Source organism: Pituophis catenifer, unplaced genomic scaffold, assembly GCF_029215685.1.
Source record: "Pituophis catenifer annectens isolate HBS135680 unplaced genomic scaffold, rPitCat1.0.hap2 SCAF_2, whole genome shotgun sequence".
NCBI classification, from domain to species: Eukaryota; Metazoa; Chordata; class Lepidosauria; order Squamata; family Colubridae; genus Pituophis; species Pituophis catenifer.
In genome coordinates this window covers 115,367,134-115,393,127 of record NW_027256882.1, presented here as the reverse complement: position 1 = coordinate 115,393,127, position 25,994 = coordinate 115,367,134, and the positions used below count along the sequence as shown (strand labels likewise).

At 38.1% G+C, this 25,994-nt stretch overlaps 1 protein-coding gene across 1 annotated transcript in view; it reads left to right on the top strand.

Annotated features, from left to right (window-relative positions):
* Positions 1-941: 941 nt before the first annotated feature.
* Positions 942-25,994, top strand: part of WWC1 (WW and C2 domain containing 1) — a 107,763-nt gene continuing 82,710 nt past the window's right edge. The window contains exon 1 of the mRNA XM_070934139.1: positions 942-1,077. Coding sequence (XP_070790240.1) covers positions 959-1,077 — 119 coding nt within the window. The 5' untranslated portion in view covers positions 942-958. The remainder of the gene's footprint in view (positions 1,078-25,994) is intronic.

Genomic DNA, 25,994 nt, shown 5'->3' with positions numbered 1-25,994 from the left:
GATCCCAAGCCCTGCAGTCTTGACAAAGCAGTTACCTGCACCTGGATTCAGGGGGGGGGGGGGGACGAGCGTCTCCTCCGAAAACCCTTTGACCAATTCCCCGAACCCTCCCATTTGCCAACCAGAGTTGATCGCACGTGGGAATCCACCCACCGCCCGCTCTCAGGTTCGCTTCTTTTAACCCCGCCTCAAACAGGAGGAGGCGCTCGTCTCCCACACGGTCGTGTTTATGGTAATAGCCGCCGCTAGATTTTTTTTTTTTTTAAGGGGAAAAAAAAAGTTGAGGCGGCTCTACTATTACCTGTATTACAGTAGCACCGGCACAGGAGAGGAGTGAAGGAAGCAACCTAGGAGACAAGCGGTGAGAGGAGGAGGAGGAGGAGCAAGAGCTGCGGGCGGAGCGGCGCTGCAAGACTCTCTGGCGAGGAGCACTCGGCGCCTTGGCTAGCTGGCGGCCCTACTTTCCCTGGAAGCAAAAGCCCGGGAAAAAGAAGTGGGCTCGATCTCTCTAGGGACCAGGCTAAGCGGCAGCAACAGCCCCGCCTCTTTTTAAAGGGGGGGGTGTCTCCCACTGAAGAGAGAAGGTTGGGGGGAGGAGAGGGAAAAGGGAAAAAAAGCCGACGCCGGCTCGCTTATCAGAGGAGGAGGAGGAGGAGGAGGGACGGACGGCGGCCAGCCCGGGCTGTCGCGTGTTGCCTGCAACGTTCGAAAAAACCTCTTCTCTCCCCCGCACGCGCCGCTCCTTCCTCCTCGTTCCCCAAGCCGGCTGAGGATGCGAGGCTCCCGCTCGGTCGGTTCCTTCGCTCCCGTTTCCCTGCTCGCCGCGACCCCTCGTCCCAGCCCGCCGTGCCAGCTGCTGGGCTGGGCGGGGGGTTGCTGAACTCTCGCTTTGCATGGGGTGGCCTCCGCCTCCGGCCTCTGCCCGTCTCTCCGCTGCTTGCCCCTGCCGCCGGGAAAGATGCCCCGGCAGGAACTGCCTTTGCCCGAAGGCTGGGAGGAAGCCCGCGACTACGACGGCAAAGTCTATTACATCGACCACGCTACCAAAACCACCAGCTGGGTCGACCCGCGGGACAGGTGAGGAAGGACGGGACCCGGAGGAGGCCGAGCCAGGCGGCCCGGGGTGGAGCCTGCCGCTCTAAGGGCGACAGGTGCCTGGAGCAGGCTGTGCCCTGGTGGGGATAAGAGGGGAAGAACTTGGCCGCGGAAAGTATGTGTGCATTTGGGAACGCGTGTGTCTATTTGTCCGCTCGCTTCCCCCCCCCCCCTTGTTCCTGGCAGGTCAGGACGATTTGAGAGCGATCTCTGAAGATTGGGGCCAGTATTAGTATAGGTAGCTCTAGACTTACAACCACAATTGAACCCAAAATTTCTGTTGTTAAGTGAAACATTTCTTAAGTGAGTTTTGTCCCATTTTAGGACCTTTCCTGCCACGATTGTTAAGTGAATCATTGCCCTTGATGTTAGTAACCTGGTTGTTAAGTGAATCTGGCTTTCCCCGTGGTGAAAAGGTTGCAACAGGGTAATCGCATGACCTTGGGACACAGCAGTGGTCACAAGTATGAACCAGCTGCCAAGAGTCTGAATCTTGATCACAGGACCGTGGGGATGCTGTAACAGTTATAAGTGTGAAAAACAGTCACAAGTCACTTTTTTTCAGTGCCGTTGGAACTTTTGAATGGTCACTAAATGAACTGTTTTAAGTCAAAGACTACCTGCCTCTGGGATGGCTCCGCGCAAGAAGCTGTTTTGAGTAGGAACGTACCTAGCAATATTGGCAAAAGAAAGCAGCTTCTGAGTTTATGCAGATGTTTCGTTCTTGGCTTCAGTAAACATACATCAACTGGACAAGGGAGGGTCTGGGGAACATGGACATTATTCAAACAAGCCAAAAGCCAAACCGTTTAATAACTGGGAAACTTCCAGAGACTCCATCCTATTCAAGTGTATTTAGGACAAGGATCAGATCTTTCATTTGTGGTCTTATTGGTGTGTATTTTAATTGTTGTGTATCCTGCATATGATTCATCACTGTCATTCTAAACCCAAGTTGGAGGAGGGCTTTAATTTTTTCACTAATTTTTATGTTTAAATTTCCTCTGCACTTCAGGCTTTCCTCATCTCATTCCTTACTTTTTTCAATTCCAAGAAGTAGGGTAGAGTCAGACTGTTCATTCCATTCCCTTCCCTTTAGCAGAGTTTCATGCCTAAACAGAGATTTGAACTATACATTGCCAACATCTAACCTGCTTCCTGAAACCGTGCAGAGATATCTTAAATATGCTGACCCACATGGTTGATACATTTAAATGGCATTAGTGGAATGCTTACACAGACAAAGGGCATCATGTCAAAGTTCAGGTGGAAAGCTTGTGTAATTTGAACATGGAAGCTGCCATCGGCTTGCCACAGCTTCTTTTGTTACTTTTTTGAATGATTCATTACTTTTTTGGTCTGGTGGGAAATACCTAAGGTGGATGGGTGCAAAAGCTCAATATAAATCCAGTATTCTAATCCCACTTTATAGAACAGTATTTGCTCATGGCCCAGGTAGATATGTGAATGGCTTCCACTGTTAACTTCCTTGCATGCATTTTTTTCTGTTATGATTACACCACATGCTTAGAATTCAGCAAAGGTATGAAATTCAAGTGTTCCATTATGTAATCTATCTTATTTCCTGGAGCCCTACTTCAGTGATATATTGGTAGCTGTTCAGGCAGTATCCTTAAAATCATTGACTCCTTTCTTCATTTCATATGGTGAATCCTAAAATTTGAATTGGCTCCCAGATACTTATGCAAATCAAAGGCTAACTGGAATGGTGCTAGTCAGGACTAGCTTCCTCCTCCATTTTTCAGACTTGTCAGAACACAGAATTGCACCTGCTGAACTAAAGGTGTGTCTTAGGAAACTGGTGGTGGAATTAAACAGGTGCATAAAACTTGTTTGACTCCCCAGTTATACTTGAGGCAACTCAGTTTATTTTTTGAAAAAGCTGTTTTTCTAAGTAGCTACATTTGTACATCTTAAATAAATACATTTGGTATTTAACTAAAATAACTACAATATATTATTATTCTTTAGACACTGTTGTTAAAAGCAGAGCAGTATTATATCTGTAGAAGTATTTAAACTACCTTGAATTTCACTGCTTGCTATGCAGATTAAAAGATGTAAATTTTCATTATACCATTGCTTCTTTTTCCATGCTTCTTGCTAGGGTGAGTGGGGTATGTATGTATTTGCCCCCTTGTTTTATTAATGATATACTTTCAGTGTGGGTAAAATTGTTGCTCCATGCATCCCTGAGTATCCTCTAGCTTCTTTGCTGTCTTCTTAAAAAGATACCAACTATATTTTTAATCATTATACATTTTTCATTGAGCTCAAGTTGAAAGCCTTGGTGTGTTTGTTTGTTTTATTAAATTTATGCTCTTTATTAAAGAGCATGGTGGAAAATGCGCAGATCCGGGATCCTCCGTATCTCCGGGGGGAACTCGTTCCAGATAGTGGGTGCCCCAACAGAGAAGGACCCCCCCCGGGGGCCGCCAGTCGACACTGCTTGGCTGACAGCACCCAGAGGAGCCCCTCTCTATGAGAGCGTACCGGCCAGTGGGAGGCTGTTTGTGGTAGTAGGCGGTCCCGTAAATAACCAGGTCCTAAGCCATGGAGCGCTCTAAAGGTGGTGACCAAAACCTTGAAGCGTACCCGGAAGACCACTGGGAGCCAGTGCAGCTCGCACAGGAGAGGTGTCACACGGGAGCGCCATGTTGCTCCCATAACCACCCGCGCGGCCGCATTCTGCACCAGTTGGAGCCTCCGGGTGCTCCTCAAGGGGAGCCCCATGTAGAGAGTGTTACAATAGTCCAGGCAGGAGGTGACGAGGGCATGAGTGACAGTGTGTAGAGAGTCCCGATCCAGAAAGGGACGCAACTGGCGAATCAGGCGAACCTGATGAAAAATCCTCCCGGTCACCCTGTCAAGTGCTCTTCTAAAGACAGCTGTGAATCCAGGAGGACGCCCAAGTTGCGAGCCCTCTCCATGGGGGCCAGCGATTCGCCCCCAATAGTCAGCGATGGCGTCAACTGACTATATTGGGACGTCGGAAACCACAGCCACTTGGTCTTGGATGGGTTGAGCCTGAGCCTGTTCCTCCCCATCCAGATCCGCACGGCCTCCAGACACCAGGACATCACTTCAAGGGCATCGTTGGGGTGGTCCGGGATGGAGATGTACAGCTGGGTGTGGGATATATCTTATTAAAAATATTTTATTCAAAATAATAAGATGCTTTTGTCTTAGATTATATCTAACACAAAAGCATCTTTAGCTAAAATGTTGGCATTTGATCCAGAGCAACTTTTGAATTAACAGAAATGTTGATCTTCAAATATAGAAGAATGTATGTGTATATTGAGTATATATTGATATTCAAGTGTAGATTGAGTACTTGCGCAACTTCCTTCCCCACCAAATATATGATAAAATAGTCAGAATGAATTTTATTCATTCTCTATTATGACTTACCACATCTTGATTTTGTATAAATGGGAAGACAGGTTTAATAATTTTTCACACCTTAATGTAAAGGCTATGTGAAAGATAATGGACAAACTTCTAGATTTCATGGCTTCTTTGCAACAATATGGAAATCCAGCAAGCTGAACAAGGTGTGAAATGGTGGCTCAGGGATAATATTAATTGCTAATATTTTCTGTGCCATTTACTTATATGACCTGTGTATTCAAATAAAAAAGGGTTCTTTAAAACACCTTACCTATGTTGCTTGTGTTAAACAACCAGATGACAGTTATTAGTAATGAAAAATGATCTACTAGTAAAACTACTTCCTGTTCAAATTTCTATTAAATTGTTGCCAGACCAAAATCAAGACACCCAAGGTATAGCATAATACCGATATGACTACAATTAAAGAATAATGTTTTTAAAAGAAAGTATTGAAGTCTAAATGTCCAATTTAATAATACTATCTGTAATGTATTGTGTTAGATTTATAGTGTTTAGTTCTGCAAATTCTAGCCAGAAATCTTGAGGTCACTTAAAGTTTGTGGCATCTCTGATTTTGATATAGTACAATTATTACTTTACTATGTTCTGTGGTATTCTTCAGGATGATAATTTTTGGGTTTCAATATCATATCCCCTGACTTCCCTTTTCTGGGAATTTTTTCAATAATGAATGAAAATCTGAATGTATTCTTGGATTGCAGAACATATTTCAACCAAACTCAGAGATTGACAATTGACACTCTTAGATCAGAATGTAGGTAATTTAGTTGCCCCATGTTTCTGACTTACAGTATTATAAACATGAAAGCAAAAAGTTATTAGAGAGAAGGGATGTTGCTTTGTGTGTGTTTTACAGATAAAGTATTAGAAATGTAGATTACAGTAATTCCAGGAAATACCTGGGATAGAACTAAAATGTGTCTCAAATATTTTATGTGATTCTCCCTTTACTGTATTGCAGTTTTAGACAATGAACTAAAACACATTGATTCAGACATAGTCATGTTTACTTTAAAATTAATACTATGCTGTCCACATTTTGTGAGGAATAAGAATTTAGTGTTAGAAGGACATATTAAATTCTAAAACCTGTTAAATCAACATTGTTAAGAAAATACCCAGTATCATAATCGAATGGAAAAGATGGATTTGAGAAAAATGTAAAATATTAAGACAGCAATGGCTAACCTTTTCCAGACCGAGTGCCTAAAGCACACGTGCCTGAACCTTCAAATGCAATGCACACATAGCCCCCAGGCGTGCGCCTTGTCCCTCATGCACACGCGGCCCCCATGCACGCGTCCTGTGCATACATACGCCCTGTGCATACACGTGCCTTGTGCATACACCCTGCCCTCGTGCATGCACGCTCCCTGGATGCACTCCGCACATGCATCCTGCGCATGCACGCCCCCCCACACACCCCCTGCACATGCGCAGCAGAGATCCAAAGACCAGCTGGCCCATGGGAGGTGTGCATGTATGCATGACGGAGCTGAACTGGGGCAACAGTTTGTGTGTCCACAGAGAGGGCACTGTGTGCCACCTCTGGCAGGCATGCTATAGGTTCGCCATCACGGTATTAGGGTGCAGAAAGAAGTCCAGATTGCTAAAAATGCTTTCTTTGTGTGATTTGGGGGTTATGAAGTCATCACATATATTACATCACATATTATGATGACTTCATTATCTCCAAATGCTAAATGTGTTTAAAATACAAGTAAGTAAACTTTGTGTAAAACTTTGTGTAAAAACCATAACTTGCTGCTTTCTTTTCTGTTCTGTATGGACATAGTTCTTTAATATTTATTTATTTATTTATTTATTTATTTATTTATTTATTTATTTATTTATTTATTTATTTATTTATTATTGAATTTCTATACCGCCCTTCTCCCTGAGGACTCAGGGCGGTGTACAGCCAGAATTAAAAAACACGGACAAATATTAAAAAACAATTAAAAGATATATAAATTTAGCCCAATTAAAACTCACTACCAATTAAAACATTTAAAACATTTAAAAACATTTAAAAATTTCTTCTTAAGCCAGCCCGGCTTGCTTGAAAAAATGGGTTTTAAGGGCACGACGGAAGACACTGAGGTCCTGGATTCTCCTTATCTCTGGGGGGAGCTGATTCCAGAGGGTAGGTGTCCCCACAGAGAAGGCCCTCCCCCTGGGGGTCACCAGCCTACACTGTTTGGCCCTCTCTGTGGGAGCGCACGGGTCGATGGGAGGTCGTCGGTAGCAGCAGGCGGTCTCGAAGATAGCTAGGCCCTATGCCATGGAGCGCTTTGAAGGTGATAACCAGCACCTTGAAGCGCACCCGGAAGACCGGGAGCCAGTGCAGCTCGCGCAGGAGCGGTGTTACATGGGAGCGCCATGCTGCTCCTGTCACTACCCGCGCTGCTGCGTTCTGGACCAGCTGGAGCCTCCGGATGCTCCTCAAGGGGAGCCCCATGTAGAGAGCGTTGCAGTAGTCAAGGCGAGAGGTGACAAGGGCATGAGTGACTGTGCACAGGGAATCCTGATCAAGAAAGGGCCGCAACTGGCGAATCAGGCGAACCTGACAAAAGGTCCCCCTGGTTACAGCCGTCAGATGTTCCTCCAAAGACAGCTGCATATCCAGGAGGACTCCCAGATTGCGAGCCCTCTCTGTGGGGGCCAACGACCCCCCCAATAGTCAGTGATGGAGTCAACTGACTATATCGGGATGCCGGGAGCCACAGCCACTCAATCTTGGAAGGGTTGAGCTTGAGCCTGTTCCTCCCCATCCAGACCCGCACAGCCTCCAGGCACTGGGACATCACTTCAAGGGCATCGTTGGGGTGGCCTGGGGTGGAGATGTACAGCTGGGTGTCATCAGCGTACTGATGGTATCTCACCCCAAAGCCACGGATGATCTCACCCAGCGGCTTCACATAAATGTTGAACAGAAGGGGCGAGAGGACCGATCCCTGCGGCACTCCACAAATGAGAGGCCTCGAGGTCGACCTCTGCCCCCCTGCCAACACAAACTGCGACCGGTCGGAGAGAAAGGAGGAGAACCACCGTAACACGGTGCCTCCCACCCCCAACTCTTCCAGCCAGTGCAGCATGATACCATGGTCGATGGTATCAAAAGCCGCTGAGAGGTCTAACAGGACCAGAACAGAGGAGCAACCCCTGTCCCGAGCCCTCCAGAGATCATCAACCAACGCGACCAATGCCGTTTCCGTGCTGTGCCCAGACCTGAAACCCGACTGGAACGGATCTAGATAAGATGTTTCCTCCAGGAATTGCGGAAACTGTCGCGCGACCACACTCTCAACAACCTTCGCCATAAAGCGAAGGTTGGAGACAGGACGATAGTTGGCCAATATTGCCGGATCCAGGGACGGCTTCTTGAGGAGAGGCCTCACCACCGCCTCTTTCAAGGTGGTGGGGAAGTAACCCTCACTCAACGAAGCGTTGATAACACCCTGGAGCCAGCCTCGTGTAACCTCCCGGGAAGCCAGTACCAACCAGGAGGGACACGGGTCCAGTAAACATGTGGCCTCACTAAGTCTCCCCAAAATCCTGTCCACATCATCAGGAGTCACAGCATCAAACTCCTCCCAGGTAACATTCTCAAGACTATTCCTCATCACCCTGCCCTGATCTACCCAGTCAGAGTCCAAATCCCCCCGGATCTGAGCAATTTTGTCATACAGGTATTGTCCGAAATCCTCCGCCCTGCCTTCCAAGGGAACCTCGCGCACTCCCGGATGGAGCAGGGAGCGGGTTACCCTGAACAGGGTGGCCGGACGATTCCCTGATGACACAATAGAGGCGGAAAAGTAATTAAACTTTGCCGTCTTTATCGCCACTAGGTAGGCCTTAATATGCGACCTATCAGATATATCAGATCAATGAACTATCTAGCTTGGAACATCCAGTTGAGTGGTATTTCAGTATTTTAGATAGATATTTCAGATAAAATTTTCCTGTTCTAGAATATGCTTATTCTAGAATGTGAAACACTTAAAACTTTTTTGAGAAAATTAAGCTATAGACTAGAAATACATAAACTGCGGCACTGGGCCGTAGCTACATTGCATTCCCATGGCTATTTCCATTGTCCAAGGGTCATATTGTTTTCAAGATCAGAATGTCGCTCCATAACTGACATGTGTGAGCAAGTATGTGTGTACATAAAACATCTAGCTTTCTTTAAGCACTGAACCTGGAAAAAAGTATTTTCTCTCTAGGTGGAACGATGTACCATTTTTACTAAGTTAAGGGTATCAGGATTCTCTTTTTTGGCTATTAACTACTGAAATGATTTTTTTCCTAGCTGTGTTTGAAAACTCATCTAACTGTTTCAGCAGTATTTCCAAATCTATGTGATAATTCCTACTAGGATTTTTGTGATCTTGATAACAGTATCCTTTCAATGGGGAAGCAGAGATTCGAATTGTAACAATCAAAATCCAGATTTTCTTTAAAAAGTGAGAATTTTATAGTGGATTCAGCCTCTCTTCCAACTTAATATTCTCCAGATGTTTTGGATCCCAGTTCTCATTATTTCTGATTATTCTGGCTTGTACTTCAAAATATCTGGAGAGCATTAGGATAGAAAGTAGAGGCTACATATCTTTGGTAAACCTATCTTGAGGATGAAAAGTTACAAGCATGGCACTGTCTTGTGGCTCTTTTTGTTTTAGGTTTACCATAACTACAGTTTTTTTTCTGGTACGGTAACCAGAGACTGGCTTAAGAAGCAAACTGTGGGAACATTGTCTGCTTAGAGACTAGTTGGCAATCAAAAATAGTAAGCTTAAAGCAAGGCACAAAGTGTTGTTTCCAATTGGTACACACAGGTGCGTTTAATAGTAAACCAAGCCTATGGCTGTTATATCAACTTGGCTCAATATATACATCATATGTGACACATTCTTATACCAGTGTTAGAACCATTTCTTTGCAAGCATTTTTTTAAAAAAGATTCCTGAGTTCTTATAATAAAACATTAGTTTAGCAGATATTTATAGAAAATTATTGTTATATATCAAAATTCGACAATCCCAGTATTCATATTATTTACCAATCAAATTCCTTTGAGATATCATGGATATATTTGTGAGAAGAAATTTAAATCATACCCCAACCTTGAATTTAGTAGATGAAGAACTAAAACTTGTAAGGATTTCTAAAACATGTCTCATTTTTCCTTACATTTTTTTACTTTTTTAAAATGGTAACTTAAAAGTTGGCCAAGGTTTTTTGGAGGGAAGGAAGGAAGGGGACAAAGAAAGAAAATGCATCAAAATTTGCACTTATTAGCAAGGTTCCTGAAACTCCAAACCCTCTATTGAACCTTTAAATCAGTTTGAATAATTATCAGGAATCATTGAGTTGAGGTGGAATTACCCCCAAAGAAATATGACTTTTTGGAGCTACTGTAAGTTTCCAGTAAAAGTGTTGCATTCTGTATGAAGTTACATTCAATGTCACTTTTTTAAGTGACATTATTCAATTATTATTATTCAATTTTTAAGATTGGTTATTTAAAAGCCATACTTTAAAAAATGTACAAGGCATAGATGTAATATAAACTGAATCATGTTCTTCATATGTTCATATTAAAAATGGCTTTCTTCACATTTCAAGATTGTCAAAAGTTTTTGCATATGTTTCAGACTGTCTTCTTTTTATGGACAAATGCGTTTTCAAACTATCTTATAGGCTTAAGTGCATGTGGGAGTCTGTTTAGTGACTGAGGTGAACATTGTTTTGTTGGTGGTTAGCTATAATTTAATCTGGCCTTCCCAGAAGGCTGGAGCAGTTGCCATCCTTGGTTAGTGCGCCTCTGAGGGAAAAGATTCACATGAGTGCAGTTGGCTGCCTTTGCTTCGTTACCAATCAAGAAAGGGCAACAGATTGGGAAGGTCTGCAGCTGCATAAGCTCCAATTCTGCCAAAAAGAATAATGAGAGTAGTCAAGAAAAGGAACAAAAGCTGAGGAGAGATGCCCTACATCTCTGAGATTTTTTCTTTACACTCTGGGTTTTCATTTGCAAATCAGCACTATTCTGTTTGTTGTTTGTGCTTCTCACTGAACTTTTTCCCCCATGGATCTCTTTCTTTGGAAATGTTCATTTTATTTAGCTAAATTTAATTGCATACCACTGAAGCATCATTTAACAGCTAGATTTTTATTTTTGTTTTAGTTTTAAGTGATGTATATAACTGCAGTTTGGTAACTCTACATAAAACTCTCACCCAATGTATAATTTTCTTTTGCAAATTAAGTGGCTGGAACAGGGAAAAAGTGCTTCAGTAAAAGAGTGCTTTTATTTGAAACTGATTATGGGTCTTAATATATAAATAACATTATTATTCCTTAACTTTAAGATAATAATATGTATATATATTATCCTTAGTTACAACATGTAATATTTCATGGTTTCAGAATTCAGCTCCCCTTTGGTTTCAATTTGCTAATCATTATTTGATTTTACAAGAGTAAGGATTATTTCATTGCACAATACATAATGCAACAAGATATGTATAATAACATTGTTTTGGTAGTTTTACCTATGACAAGCTCCCACAGAAAAATGTTGAAAGTAGGTCTTAAATCTTAGGTTGAGGGGCATGAATGAGTAAATTGGATTTTTCACTATATGTTGACCAATAGAATAATTGGTCTTTTTAGGCTTTTCTTTAAAGCTTTTTTTTTTTTTTAAAAAAAACTGAACTTGATTTACCTTGCCTTAATGTTTAAAAAATCCAGATGTTTTTCATTGTACTAAAAGATAACTGCTGTATATAAACATGGAGTCAACCTCCCTCTCAGTGATAATGTTACCTAGTTAGGTAATGAAACCTCTGTAAGCAAGCAAGCAAGAAGTTTAGGGAGCACCAAGAGCTCCACAGTTCAACCCTGAGTTAAATATATTCTCTTCTATTGGATCTAAGTGTGCTACTATTGTGCTATTATCATTCTGCCTGCCCCAATATCCATTAAATTATTAATTTTGATATGAAGTAGAAAGTATTGGCAAATTTTATTTTTGTCTGATTCAATTTGTATTCAAAAATTTCAGTCCGGTTTATAATAGTTTTATAATAATTAACCTAAAGAACCACAAAACGCAGACAAAATAGACAAATTTAAAGTTAGAGCATATTTAAAATGACCTATTTCAAGCCATTTTAAAATACTTAGCTTTTTTTTCAATCAAGTTGGTGTCAAACCCTCTCTGCAAGTAGACATCATGATCTGAAATTATGTTCAGAAAGACAAGCAGAGAGCATGAGAAACAGGCTTTTTTGTATTGACACTTGGAACGTGAAGTCATTCTATCATGACATACAGCCAGGTATTACTTGTACAAAATGATATCTTTCATTATATATAATCACCTATTCTTTTTAAACGTGATTTTGAATGACTGCTTTATCCTATATTTCCCAACCCTAGTATTTTCTAGTGAGTTGTCTTCCTTATTTTTATTTCCTTTTATTTCCTTTTTTTTTATTGTTGATCCCATTTATTGATGTGTTTGTGCATACCCAGAGCTCGTATTCAGCAGGTTCTGACCAGTTCTGGAGAGCCGGTAGCAGAAATTTTGAGTAGTTTGGAGAACCAGTAAATACCAGCTCCGACTGTCCCCGCCCTCATCTATTCTCTGCCTCCTGAGTCCCAGCTGATCAGGAGGAAATGGGGATTTTGCAGTAACCTTCCCCTGGAGTAGGGAGGGACTGGAGTTTTTACAGTATCCTTCCCCTGGAGTGGGGTGCAAATGGAGATTTTACAGTATCCTTCCCTTGTCACGCTCACCAAGCCACACCCACCAAGCCATGCCCACAGAACCGGTAGTAAAAAAAATTGAATCCAACCACTGTGCATTCCACTACCCATAAAATTAATTGGAGCAATGTACAAGTAACAGGAAAATATAACTGTAAAATGACAATACATTTTAAAAAGTCAGCTGATATAAAGATATTTTTAAAATATCTTTTAAAAAGGACAGGTAAAAAGCCATTCAGAGTCTTCTAAAACTGTGAAATGGATGGCATATAAATTTAAAAAATAAATAAATAAAATAGGAAGCAGATATATTATCAGTGGGCAGGATTAAAAGAAAACTTTATCTTACATAAGCAATCTATTTTCACAAATGTCCTTTCCCAGTCTTATAGCCACCAATATATGTTATTTGGAACAGCAAAGAGTTAGGCATCATATTCATGTATGTTCAACTCTTGTCCCTAACTTTTGGTGATGGCACTGATAGGAGCAAAGAATATTAAAATACAAGTGGAGTGGGTTATAGTTTGCATAGGTTTGTAAAATGGAAAATGTTCCACTCTCCTGTTACAAAAAGTTGGCAAATGCAAAGTTGTCTTTGAACCGGTTTCCAAGTAACATGCTTACTTTGTCCAAAACTCTGCAAACTGGAGAAGGGAATGCTTCCTATAAACTGCCCATTCACCAAATTGTATGAATTATAATGCATCCCAGGCTTCTTGAGTTAGTTCATTTCACAGCAGTGAAACATGTTATTCCTTAAAGTTTAGTACAACAAACATTCCTCCGTTCAGGGTACATAATGCACATGTATTTCCTTTACAAAAGAATGCAAACCTGTCTGTCCACATTTTATTATTGTATTATACTTCTCACCCACCCAACCAATACATTGCTGGAATTCAATAAGGTTATTGTTTGAAAATCCAGAGTATTACTTGGGACCTTTATCAGAGTGAGAATGATTTTAGTATTTGTATTCCTTCAATTATTTCTGTTTCTCAGTTAACCCTATGTATATTTGTTCTTTTTCTATCGCGTAGATACTATGGCAATTGTTACAGCAAGAGTGTAAACCTTAGAAATTATAAATTTGTGAGGAATTAGATGAATTGCAAGTATTTTATGAAAAAAAAATCAATTTTGAAATATAATATAGTTTTTTAAACTTTTCAGCTTTTTGATGAAAACCAAGTGAGGTGATTGAAATCAATTCTATGTTGTTGTTGTTTTCATTGTGGTAGTATACATTAATGTAAGTCCATGTGTTTATGTTCTGTTTCATGAAGTCAATTGTTATTTATAAAATATAATGCACAGAAAAAAAAGTTAATTAAAGCATCTGATTTTGTTGCATTGAACTCTAAAGCTATGAAATGCTTTGGATCACCACAGATTTTAAAGTACATGTTTTTCTCAGACATCAGTGCCAGGCTGATATTACTGTTGTAAAATGTTGCTATGCAAGATTGTCTTAAAAGATGTACCGCTTTAAAGACTTGATGCTTGCCTTTGTACAAGATCTTGCCTAAACATCTTACTAATTCTTTAAGCTTATTCTAACTTATTTTTGGAGTTCTACAATTTTCAAACATTGAACGTCATGCTAATTAGATGGAAGTCACTTTAAAGAGTGTAAACAAATTGTCTTTCATTGTTTAGTAAAATGATATGTAGGAAATCCTTACCAACTGCAATTGGCATTGGCAACTTGGTTGCTCAGTGATGCAGTCACAAAGTGAAAAACTCATGTAACAGTGCCCATCTTATGATAGCAGTTCTGCAATTGTTAAGTGAATCGCCATGGGTCATTAAGTGTGATGTCACATGACTGACTTGACACTTCCTGCCAGTTTTTCCATTGACTTTGCTTGTCGGACGCTGGCTGTGAAGTTTGCTAATGACAATCACATGACTGCGGGATTCTTGTGATCATTATAAATGTGCCAATAAACCAGTTGCCAAGATCCTGAATCGTAATTACATAACTCTGGGGACATTACAACTTCGACAATTGTTCACATGTTTCTCTTAAACAGTCACTGAATAAGCAGTCAGTAAGTGAAGATTACTTGTATATCAGGATAGATTGCTTAGGTAAAAAACAAATGTTGTAATTGGTAAATTATCTAACATTTATAGAATATATTTTGGTGGCTTAATGATCAAAATTTGCCCCCTCCTCCAAAAACCCTAAAAAGATTAAACTTTGAAGTTGCAGCCTATATATATAAAAACAAACTTTATTGAATTTAAAAATTTAAAAATACAAAATTATACAAATTTTTCTCAATCGTAAAATTGCATATACAATACACAACCCCACCGACAAGCTAAATATATGTACCTGTGTATGTATGTATGTATGTATATACATACATACATACATACATACATACATACATACATATATAAACAGTGATTTATTTCTTATTCTATCTACCTTACGGTGCTTATTAGTTACATTTGATTTTTCCTAAATTTAGTCTTTACCCTTTTTTCTTTTGATTTATCCACTTATACCATCTATTCCATACTTCAAAATATTTTGAGTCTTCCTTGTCTTTTAATTTTAAGGTTAATTTATCCATTTCTGCACATGCGTAAATTTTTTGAATTATCTCCTGGTCTGTTGGCAAACGATCTGTTTTCCATAATTGTGCTAGTACCAATCTTGCCGCCGTAATTATATGTAGTGTTAAGTATTTTATGTCCTGTCTAATGTTCCTTTTGATCATGCCTAATAAAAAGATTTCTGGCTCTAATTCAATTTCTTGATCTGTTATTTCTACTATTCATGTTTTTATTTTGCTCCAATATTTCTTGATTTCTGGGCAAAGCCACCATGAATGGAAGAAAGTATCCTGAGCTTGCTTACATTTCCAACAATCCGAATTTACATTCGGGTACATTTTCGCTAACCTCGAAGGAGCTAGATACCATCTGTACCACATTTTATAATGAGTCTCCTTATATGCTACTGATTTTGTCATACTGTAATTGTTTTCCCATGCCCTTTCCCATTCTTCTAGCTGTATACTGTGCCCAATGTTCCTTGCCCAAGCTATCATCTGTCCTTTAACCAATTCTTCTGCCAAATCAAATTCTAGTAGGTATTTGTAAATTTTTTAAATTGATTTTTCTTCTTTGGATTCTCATAATTTGTCTAATTGATTTGGTTTTGGGTCTATTCCTCCCTCCTCCTGGTCTTTCCTATATCTTGTTTTAATTTGTGAGTAGGGCCACCAGTCTATTAATATTCCTTGTTCTTTTAATTCGTCTCTTGTTTTCAATCTTCCTTGTGAGTCTAGTATCTCTCTATATCTTAACAATTTTTGTTTCGATAGTGTGTTGGGGTATATTATTGCTTCTATTGTTGATAGCCAACTGGGTACTTTCATATAATGTTTACTTTTGGTTTCTTGCCATGTACTAATTAATGATTTCCTAATTACATGATTATTGAAATGTTTATATATTTTATTTCTAGGGCTCCATAGAAAGGCATGGCACCCTTCATTAAATCATGGCCTTCTAATTGTAATAATCTTTGATTTCCCAATGTTACCCATTCTCTAATCCATGTTAAGCTTGAAGCTTTATAATTTTTCTCCCATGCCGGAAGTCCGAATCCACCTCTAATTTTATCATCTTGTAATATACTTAATTTAATTCTTGATTTTTCCCCTCCCACACGAAATTAGTAGTTATTTTATCCAAATTAATAAAGAATTTCTTGTCTAATTTTATTGGAATTGTTTGGAATAAATAAAGGAGTCTTGGCAGTATATTCGATTTTATTGCTGCAATTCTTCCCAGCAATGACAATTTTAATTTCCCCCATTTTACCAAATCCTCTTTTATTTTTTGAACCAAAGGGTCATAATTATTTTCTTTTATTGTTACACTTCTGGGTGTCAAATGTATCCCTAGGTATTTCACCTTTTTAACTACTTGTAATCCTGAATCTTTTACTAATTTCTCCACGTTTTGCTATCATGTTTTTCGTTATTATTTTAGTCTTTTCCTTATTAATTTTTAAGCCCTTTACCTTTCCAAATTTCTCTATCTCTTTTATTAATTTTGGTGTTGTTTTTATTGGATCTTCTATGAAGAAGACAAGGTTGTCCGCAAACGCTTGGACCTTGTATTCTTCTTTTTTTACGTTTAATCCTTTTATTTCTTTATTTGACCTAATCTTAATTAATAAGTTTTCCAAAGTCAAAATAAAAAGTAAAGGTGATAGCGGGCAGCCCTGCTGTACTCCTTTATTTATTCCAAAAAAATTTGTTGGGTCCCCATTTACTAAAATACTTGCCTTTTGATTCCTATATATTGACGATATCATTCTTGTAAATTTCTCTCCAAATTTTATATTTTTAATTTGATGTATCATGAACTGCCAATTAACTTGATCAAATTCTTTTTGTGCATCCAGAAATATCAGTGCTGCCTGACTCTCTGGATGCAACTCATAGTATTCTAAAACATTAATTACCATTCTTATATTGTTTTTTATTTGCCTTGTGGCAAGAAACCATTTTGATCCTGATGTATTCTATTGTTTAATATTTTTTCATCCTATTTGCAATTATGTTCATGAAAATTTTGTAGTCAGTATTTAATAAGGAGATCGGTCTATAATTTTTTATTAATGTGATATCTGCTCCTTCTTTCGGTATCAGGGATATATATGCTTCCTTCCATGTATTTGGTATCTTTGCCTCCATCAATGCCTCGTTGTATGTTTCTAATAATATCCCATTTAGTGATTCCCCTAAACTTTTATAAAGCTCCATTGGTAGACCATCTGTCCCCCGGCGTTTTATTATTTTTTTGCCTCTTCAATGCTTCTTTTAACTCCCCTATGGTAATTTCCTTGTCAAGTAGCTCTTTTTCTTCCTCTGTCAATATTGACATCCCTTCCCCACTTAAATATTGTTCTATTTCCTCCGCTGTTACTTTTGTCTTTCTCGTATAGCTCTTGATAGTATTGAATTATTATTTCCTTTTTCTTCTCTAAACTCTGTTGAATTATGCCCTTTCTATCTTGTAATTTTTGAATTGTTCTTTTTTCCCTTTCTTTCCTCAACCTATACGCCAACCACCTCCCAGATTTATTTGCATGCTCAAAATAATTCTGCTTTATGTATTTCAATGCCATTGCATATTTTCCCTGTTCTAATATAGTCAGATTATGTTTCACCGCTGTCCATTTGACTCTAATTTGTTCATCTCCCAGGTTTTCCTGTAATTTTCTTTCCCATTTTTTAATTTCTTCTTGTGCCTTATTATATTCTTTTTCCCTCTCTTTTTTCCGTTTTGCATTGTAAGCTATAGTCAGACCTCTCACATACGCCTTAGTTGTGTCCAATAAATTTTGTAGGGAGGTATGTTGTTTTATGTTCTCCTTATAGAACAATTTTAATACCTTCTCCATATATTCCTTATATTCCTTCTCTTTCAATAGTTGTATATTCATTGTCCATCTGCTTTTTTTTCTCTGCCGTCCCTTCTATGTCAGCATTATTGGATTATGATCCGCCCACTTATTAGACAATATTTCTACCGTTTCTATCTCTAACAACAATGTATTAGTTACTCATGCCATATCCAGTCTAGACCAGGACTTGTGTGGGTTTGAATAATATGTAAAATTTTTAACTTCCGGATTATGAAATTTCCAACTGTCTACCATATTTAATTCTTCTACCATATTTAATTCTTCTGGGCAATACATTTTTCTTATTTTTATTTCTCTGGGCACTTTTATAATCCTTTCTTACGTCCATAATCGCATTAAAATCTCCGATCAAACATACATTTTCCATTTTTTGTTCTATAATTTTCTCATGCACTTTTTATAGAATTCTGATTGTCGACTATTTGGAGCATATATAACCACCAATAAAATGTTTTTATAATTGAGTTTTACTTCTATCATCACTATTCTCCCTTCCGAGTCTACATACTTTAAATTATCTATTTCTTCCTTAACATATAGCACAACCCCTCTTTTTTTTCCTTCAGCTAATGCTGCATATGCTTTGCCTAACTTCTTATATTGTACATATTTTTCCTCTTGTTTTCTTATGTGTACCTCCTGGAGGCACACAATATCTGTTTTTTGTTTCCAAATTTTTCTTAATGTTTGATGTCACTTGGATGGTGAGTTAAAACCGTTTACATTTAACGATAGAATTTTTAGATTTTGTTCCATTTCTTACTAGTTTTCCTGTTGTTTCTTTTTTGTTTCTTCCTGTTCCTTTCCCCCCCCCTTGTTTGTACTCCTCCTTCCTCCTGAATCTCTCCTTCCTCCTCTTTTTCTCCTTTCTTTAGCAGTCTTTCACATTCTCGTCTCTGTTTTCCTTTAGTGTTCCGTCCCACTTCCTCTTTGCTGTTACTTGATGTTTCAATACCCATCACTTGATCATATAGATCTCTTGCTTTACTTTGTGAGTCCACCCTTATTTTCTTTTCCTGCCACGTTACCAGCATTCCTTCTGGTGTTATCCATCTAAATGGTATATATCTCTTATTTAGTAACGTGGCCAGGAACCAATAATCCTTCTGCAGGTCTCTTATTCTTTTTGGGATTTGCTTCAACGTAATTATTTCTTTGTTCTTATACAGCATAGGATCATCTTTTGTTATTTTGTAAACAATGTCTCTAACTTTCCTTCTCACGAATCTTACATGTACCTCCCGGGGTAATTTGTTTTGAGCATAATTAGTGTGGACTCTGTATACTTCGTACAGCTCATTTATTATTTCATCCTTCTCTCTTTGGAGGGCCTGTGCTATCATCTCCGCCATTACTAACGTTAAGTCCTCCTCTCTGTCTTCTGCCACATTTTGAAAGCGTAAAAAGAATGCAGCTCTTTCCATCTCCAATTGCACCACATTGTTTTCTAATTCTTTATTTAGTCCCATCATTTTTAAATCTAAGGATTCCATTCTTCTGTCATTTCTGGGTTTTTTTCTATTGCTATTATCCTTTGGTAATTTTTTTAAATTATTTTTTGTATCAAGTCCATCTTTTCGTCTATCTTCTGGATGTCGCTTTTGACCTCTCTCTTGACCTCATCCATGTCCCTCCTGGTTTCTTCATGGTTCCTAGTCATGCATTCTTGCATTTTAACCATAGTTTATTGTATTGTCATAAGTGTGGCCTGCATTGTTGGCATACTTAATGCAGTGGGCTGTTTCTCTGATGAAAACATGTCTTTTGTGTCACTGGGGAAGCCGATGGTCCTGCTAGTATTGATGCGGTTTTCCTCCCTGTTTTCACCGTCGTTGTGGTGGTACTAGTCATCTCTTTGAGTATTTTATATTGTTCCACCAAGATTTTATCTACCTTCTCCCAAATCACCATCCAATTTCTATATCACTTCCTTCTTTTCCTTCCTTCCTTATCCTCCTACTATCCCCTCCTACTATTTTACACTACTGAGTTAATTTCTAATTATCCTTTTAACCAATTCAATTCAATTCATTAATATCTTAAAAGATTCCTCCCAAAATCCACATTCCTATCTATTAATCAATCAATTAACTTGTCTATTTACTTTAAATAATTAATTCTTACTATATAATAATCAAACTATAAAAAAGAGAAAGAAAAAAACCACTTAGTTTAGGATGACAGATTAAACTCTTAGAAATAATACTAAATTATAAAACAATAATAATTACCACAGTTAATTATGTGTATGGGGTTTAAATAGATTTAAATATTTCTAAAATATACTTTTAGGTTGTATATAGATGTTTATATAGATAATAGTTTACTTTGTAATAAATAGATATAAATATAAATGTCTAGAACAATAAATATATAGGTATGTCCAAAAGGAAAGAGGAAAGGATGTGTTATCCAAAAGTTCTATAAGTCCAGTGTCTTCCGCTGTGATCTTTTTTCCTTACGTTTCTACTTTCCGTTCCAAAATAGAGTCATTCAATATGGCAATCTCCAATCTGCACAGTCACTCGTCAGCGTTTCTATTTTTGCCAATCCACCTCTTTCTTTCCGTTGGGGCTGCTAAGTTGGGGATAAAATTAATGTCCAATTCACTTCTCAGTCCAGCTATCTAGATCCACCTCTCTGCACGTTCAATATTCTCGTATTTTAACGCTTCAGTCCTTTAATATTTCTCCGCTGGTTTGAAGTTTATTCTCTTCCGTTTTACTCTCCTCGTCGTTTGCCGCCCGTTTACGCTCTGAGTCTTTCTCTTACTCGCTGCCCCTCTGAAAATCACTTTCTCTCCCTTCGGCTTTCCACAAAGGTAAAAAAGAAGTTTAAAGTTTCTTACTCTGCTCACACCGCTTTTCTCCGCACTGTACTCACACTTCTGCTTCCCGTTGGTCTCGCTCGGGGCATTGGGCCTCTGAGTCAGCCGCACTGGCTGACTTCTTCTAAGCTTGAACTGAGGGTCCTTCTTGGTGTGGCTGGAGATCACACCTCTCCTCGCCTCCTCCGAAGATTCCCCTCCTTATTACCGGTCCCTTCAGGACCGATCTTTGCCCGAAAGGGCACCAAAAATGTAGAAATTCGGCACTGGGAACAGAGTGCTTCTTTTCCCGTGCCGCCTTGACCCTACGTCACTGCCAGAAGTCCCGAAGTTGCAGCCATTATAAACTCAGTGTTCTATGGGCCTCCATGAAGCAGTTCCTCAGAAAGTGTTATATAGGCAGAAAACAAAATAACCTGTAGGGAGAAAATCAGTGGTGGGATTCAAGTAATTTAACAACCGGTTCTTTGCCCTAATGAACGGCTGGGTGGGCATGGCCAAGGGGTATGACCGGCAGCACTCGGCCTCCTGCACCCCTTTGGGAGCAAAAACGGGTCACAGGGGTGCTACACCCTCCCACACACCCCATTTTGGGCCTAGATGGCCTCCCTGAAGCTTCCCTGCACTTACCTGGGAGCCAAAATGGGAAACATGGGGACTCCGGGAAGGGAAGGGAAGGGTCAGAGCCAGTCAGCAATTTACCTACCGGTTTGCCTGAACCTACCCAAACCAGCTGAATCCCACCACTGGAGAAAATGTACTTCATATGCTACATCAAAATAAAATATTGGAACCTATGTCATATTTTTGTAAGCCATAGATCTTGTGTGGCATAAATACCACTCGTTGTAAAGATAGGAAAGGGCAGCTTGGTCTTGCATACACAGATGGCTAGGAAAATGCATAAAAAATATTTTCTTGGTGGTCGAAAGACTGGAGGGATCCTTCAAAGTAAAAATGGCTTTGACCAGTATCTAATTGTTAACAAAGTCCAAAACATATACTGAAGCATTTTCAATTTTGCCTTTATGGTTAAAGGAAAATGACATCAAGAGGTTTGTGAAAGCTTTCTTTTTTATCTTCTTACAATCAGCTGCATATTGACTAGGTAAAAATTTCATCCTTGTACTGTAAAAATGTTTATTTTACACATGCATATACTTATTTTTTATGCAAGTCATTAATGGAACATAATTAGACTTACATACTTCATAAATAATAATCATGGCTTGCTTGCTTGCTTCCTTCCTTCCTTCCTTCCTTCCTTCCTTCCTTCCTTCCTTCCTTCCTTCCTTCCTTTTTCATTGGTGATTTTTTAAAAGATATCCAACATTAGGAACAACCTTGGATTTGAATAGAAGTACCAATTAATGGTAGCTATCAGCAGCCAAATAAAACATTTCTGCATTTAACGCCCACATAAGGCCTTAAGGCTGAATAATGCTGGAAAAACTGGCTTCACGGTATTTTGTTCCCAGGTGCAAAGTTAAATACCTGGTGCTTTTTAAGTTTTAATATTTTTATTGTAAAAGAAGCCATCATTTTTAAAAGAACTACTTGATTTAATATAGTAATTGGAATAAATATAAAAAAATTGAAATTGGCTACCATTTCCTGGTGCTGCAAATTGAAGAGTGATTCTAGAGCTACTTTCTACCGTACAATATCATTTATATAACTATTAAAATTTAATTATGAGTCTTTTTTCCAATAGTACATTCTAATATTTCCCAATAATTGAAATTGAGAACAACAGTACCTATATGAACCACCTAGAAAAGTTTATAATATTCTCAGAGACACAGCTGCTTTTTTTTCTTTATCTAAGGATAATAGAGAACTGATTGACAGCAAGAAGCGTGGCATGCCGATTAGTCTCTACATAGACTGGTCTATGTTTAGAACAAGAAAATCCAGTTGACCATAGAACTTTTTTCTTTGGTTGTTCAATGCTAACTAATAAAAAGCATGACCTGCAGAGGTCTCCTACATCTAGCTTGGATAAAATAAAACACTAGAGGTTTAGCAGCATATTAATGACAGAATGTTCTGAAATGCTGGACTCTTTCTTCCAGGAGATGCAAATAGGTATTCAAAAAATACTTGCAGCAAGAGTGAAGTCATCCACTGCTACTTCCTGAGGTGCATCCAAATAATACTTCTATTTCTATTCAATCAGAAATATAATTAGTAACAATAATCACTGCTGAGACATCCAGAAGAAATAATGCTTTGCATCTCTTAGTGGAGATCATCAATTGGAGCCAACAATACCCAGTCTGAGCTTTAGTTACATTGGATCAATGTAATTACGCTCAGCAGGATTTGATCAAGTTTTTCAACAACTCTTTCTTTGTATTGTATTAAGTGTATTGTATTCTTTTTTTAATCATAATTTTATTAAAAATTACAATAACAGTAGAACTAATACAAAAATTACAATAACAGTAGAACTAATACAAAATAAAAAAGTAGATGCAAAAAAGAAAAATAGAAATGAAAAATAAAAAATGAATAAGAAATATATAAAACATGACTTCCGTGTTCATCATAGCAGGTATAAATAATTTTAGAAATTTATCACCTCCTAAAATACAACAAATGGTCTCTTTTCCCCAAAATCCAATTCTTATCTAGAAACAAATCCTTAAATCCCTTGTCATTTCATTTCTATGTCAGCAAAAAAATATTAAGGTTTACCAAAGATAACATATCTATTTTAACCTTGATCAAATAAACCAACCTTATATTCCTTCCTTTTACTTTTAACAATCTTGATTTGTGGTATTTCCAAACAGTGACATAGAACTTGATTTCACTTTCTTGATTTGTTATTTGTATATACCTTTCAATTATTAAGGGATCAACCTGTTTCCTTTGTATGTTCATTGTAGCACTTTTTCTATGTCATTTTATTGCAGCCTCTCATTTTTAAATCTACTTTCAAATCAATCTCAGGCTTGTCGTGTATATTCCTCTTCCATAACATCTTTTAAACACAATCTAGCTAAAGAGGCAGACAGTCTTAAAACTAACTTCTGGGTCTATTGTTTGAAAACATCCTTAATGTGTCCAATGTCAACATATCTTGCTTCAATCTGTAATTGTAAGTCGAGTTGCGTGTTATTTGCCTATAATTGTAATTAGAGTCCAATTTTTAAAGTCTTATTATTTAAAAAAAATTCAAAACAAAAGTCTTTTTCCATGGGAAGGATTCTTATAATTCATTCCAAAATATTATTTCAAGTTTATCTGCAATCTTTGTCTGTTTATAAGTTTTAATCACCCTTCATTTTTGAAGACAGCTAACAGCCACATCTTGTGGTAGCAAATTAAAAAAAGAGAGATAAAGTTGTTTGCAATGAATCAAAGGAATCTTATATAACTGATTAATAAAGATAATAAAGATTGAAGGAAACTCACTCAGTGTGATAAAAGTTATCAATCTAAAGGTTCCTAATAACTGAACAGCAGTTTACAAGAAATTTCCATAAGTGATTAGAAAATGAAGTATGTGAACCCAGTGTCCTTTCAAAGGCCAAGTACAGTGTGAAGGAAATGGCTATTACCAAGTGCTCTAAATCCACCAGAGACAACTGCCTTGCAGTCTCCTCATGAGGAGCCTGAAGCATTTGGGTGATTTCAAGTCTTCTCCTTGACTGGAGAGAAATTATGAAGGGCTGGACTACTTCATTCCACCACGATCATCAGCACATTTTTTTATTTGCACAGCCATGTTCGGTCTTCCATTTATTCCCTGGAAGTTCTAAATGAAACATTCAATATAGCTTTATAATTATTATTCATAACAGTACAAACCAGCAGTGATATGTGCACTAAGGTATTAAGAACATAAGATATACCTTGCTGAATTAGACCCTTGGTTCTTCTAGTCCAGGGGTGTCAAACTCACATCATGGCAGCATCACGTGATGTATTGGGACTTTCCGCCCTTCGCTAAACTGGGAGTGGGCATGGCCAGCGTGTGACACATCTGGCCTGCGGGCTGGAAGTTTGAAGCCCTGCTCTAGTCCAATAGTCTGTTCCCTCAGCAGCCAAACAATTGCACAAAGAAGCCAACTAATCTCCCAGTAAGAGTTGTCCCACTGCCATCAATGGCTAATAGCCATTGATCCCCATGACTTCAATGAATTACCCTAATTCATTTTTGAAGACAGCTAACAGCCACATCTTGTGGTAGCAAATTAAAAAAAGAGAGATAAAGTTGTTTGCAATGAATCAAAGGAATCTTATATAACTGATTAATAAAGATAATAAAGGAATTGTCAGACTTCGATGCTATCTCAAAATAAATGAATTTCCAAACTGCCAATCTTTAAGGAAATCTATTCAGCACTGAGGCGCTGACAGGAATATTATATGGAATAATTTATAAATAAGTTGTTTAATTAAACCTAACAAGAAAGCATAATTTCTCATAAAACCTCTAAATATGCTTAAATCTGTAGAACATTGTATAAATTAATTGCAATGTGCTGCTAACCTATTGCCTGCTCCCTCATATAAACAACCATCAGTTGATACATTACTGCTAATCAATCAAAAGGAATTCAATGATTTTCTAATAGAAACCCATATTATAACAGAAACCCATATATCTTCTCTGCCATCGCAATTAAAGTTTCCAAAAGTCAGTGCTGAATTTAGCCAAAGAGAGACTACAGTAGTGGCCAAAATTGTGGAAACCTTTTGGGAAAAATATATTTTCTAAAACTAGCTAATAACACCTCCTTTTTTTTTTTTTTGAAAAACCAATGGAATCAATTTTGGAATATATCAATGGAAAGATAATTTAATCAAGAATGTAATGCAATAACATTTATGAAGGATTTGCTATTGGAATAGCAGTTACAGTATAAAGAGTGAAGCAAGTTTTTTTAGTTCTGCAGCTGTTATAATGTGAAACCAAGATTGAATGATTGCTTCTATTAACTGGGTTTTATTGCTGGGCCGCTTCTGATTAACAAGTTTCTTTAGTTGGCTACATAGATTTTCAGTTGGGTTAAGGACTGGGCCATTCCAGCAGTGGAATATGATTATCTTGAAACTCCCAAAAAAAGTGGTGGTATTAGCCATCAAACTTTTCCCAAAAGGTTTCCACAATTTTGGCCACTACTGTATGTTTTCTGATGCAAATTATTGAAGTTTCTCCTCATAGCTATATTGCCTCTTTGTTCATTCATATCCGACTTTACTCTAAAGGCTTAATATTATTTGCAATTCTCTATATGATAGTGCAGTTCATTCAGATATTAATAAAATGGTTCATTTTACATTTAAAAATGTGTCAAGGTTGATAGAATGGAAGTAAAATAAAGAACTTCTTAGAGAGAAGGCCATCATTGGTGAGTGTTCCTGGACTCTGCTTAA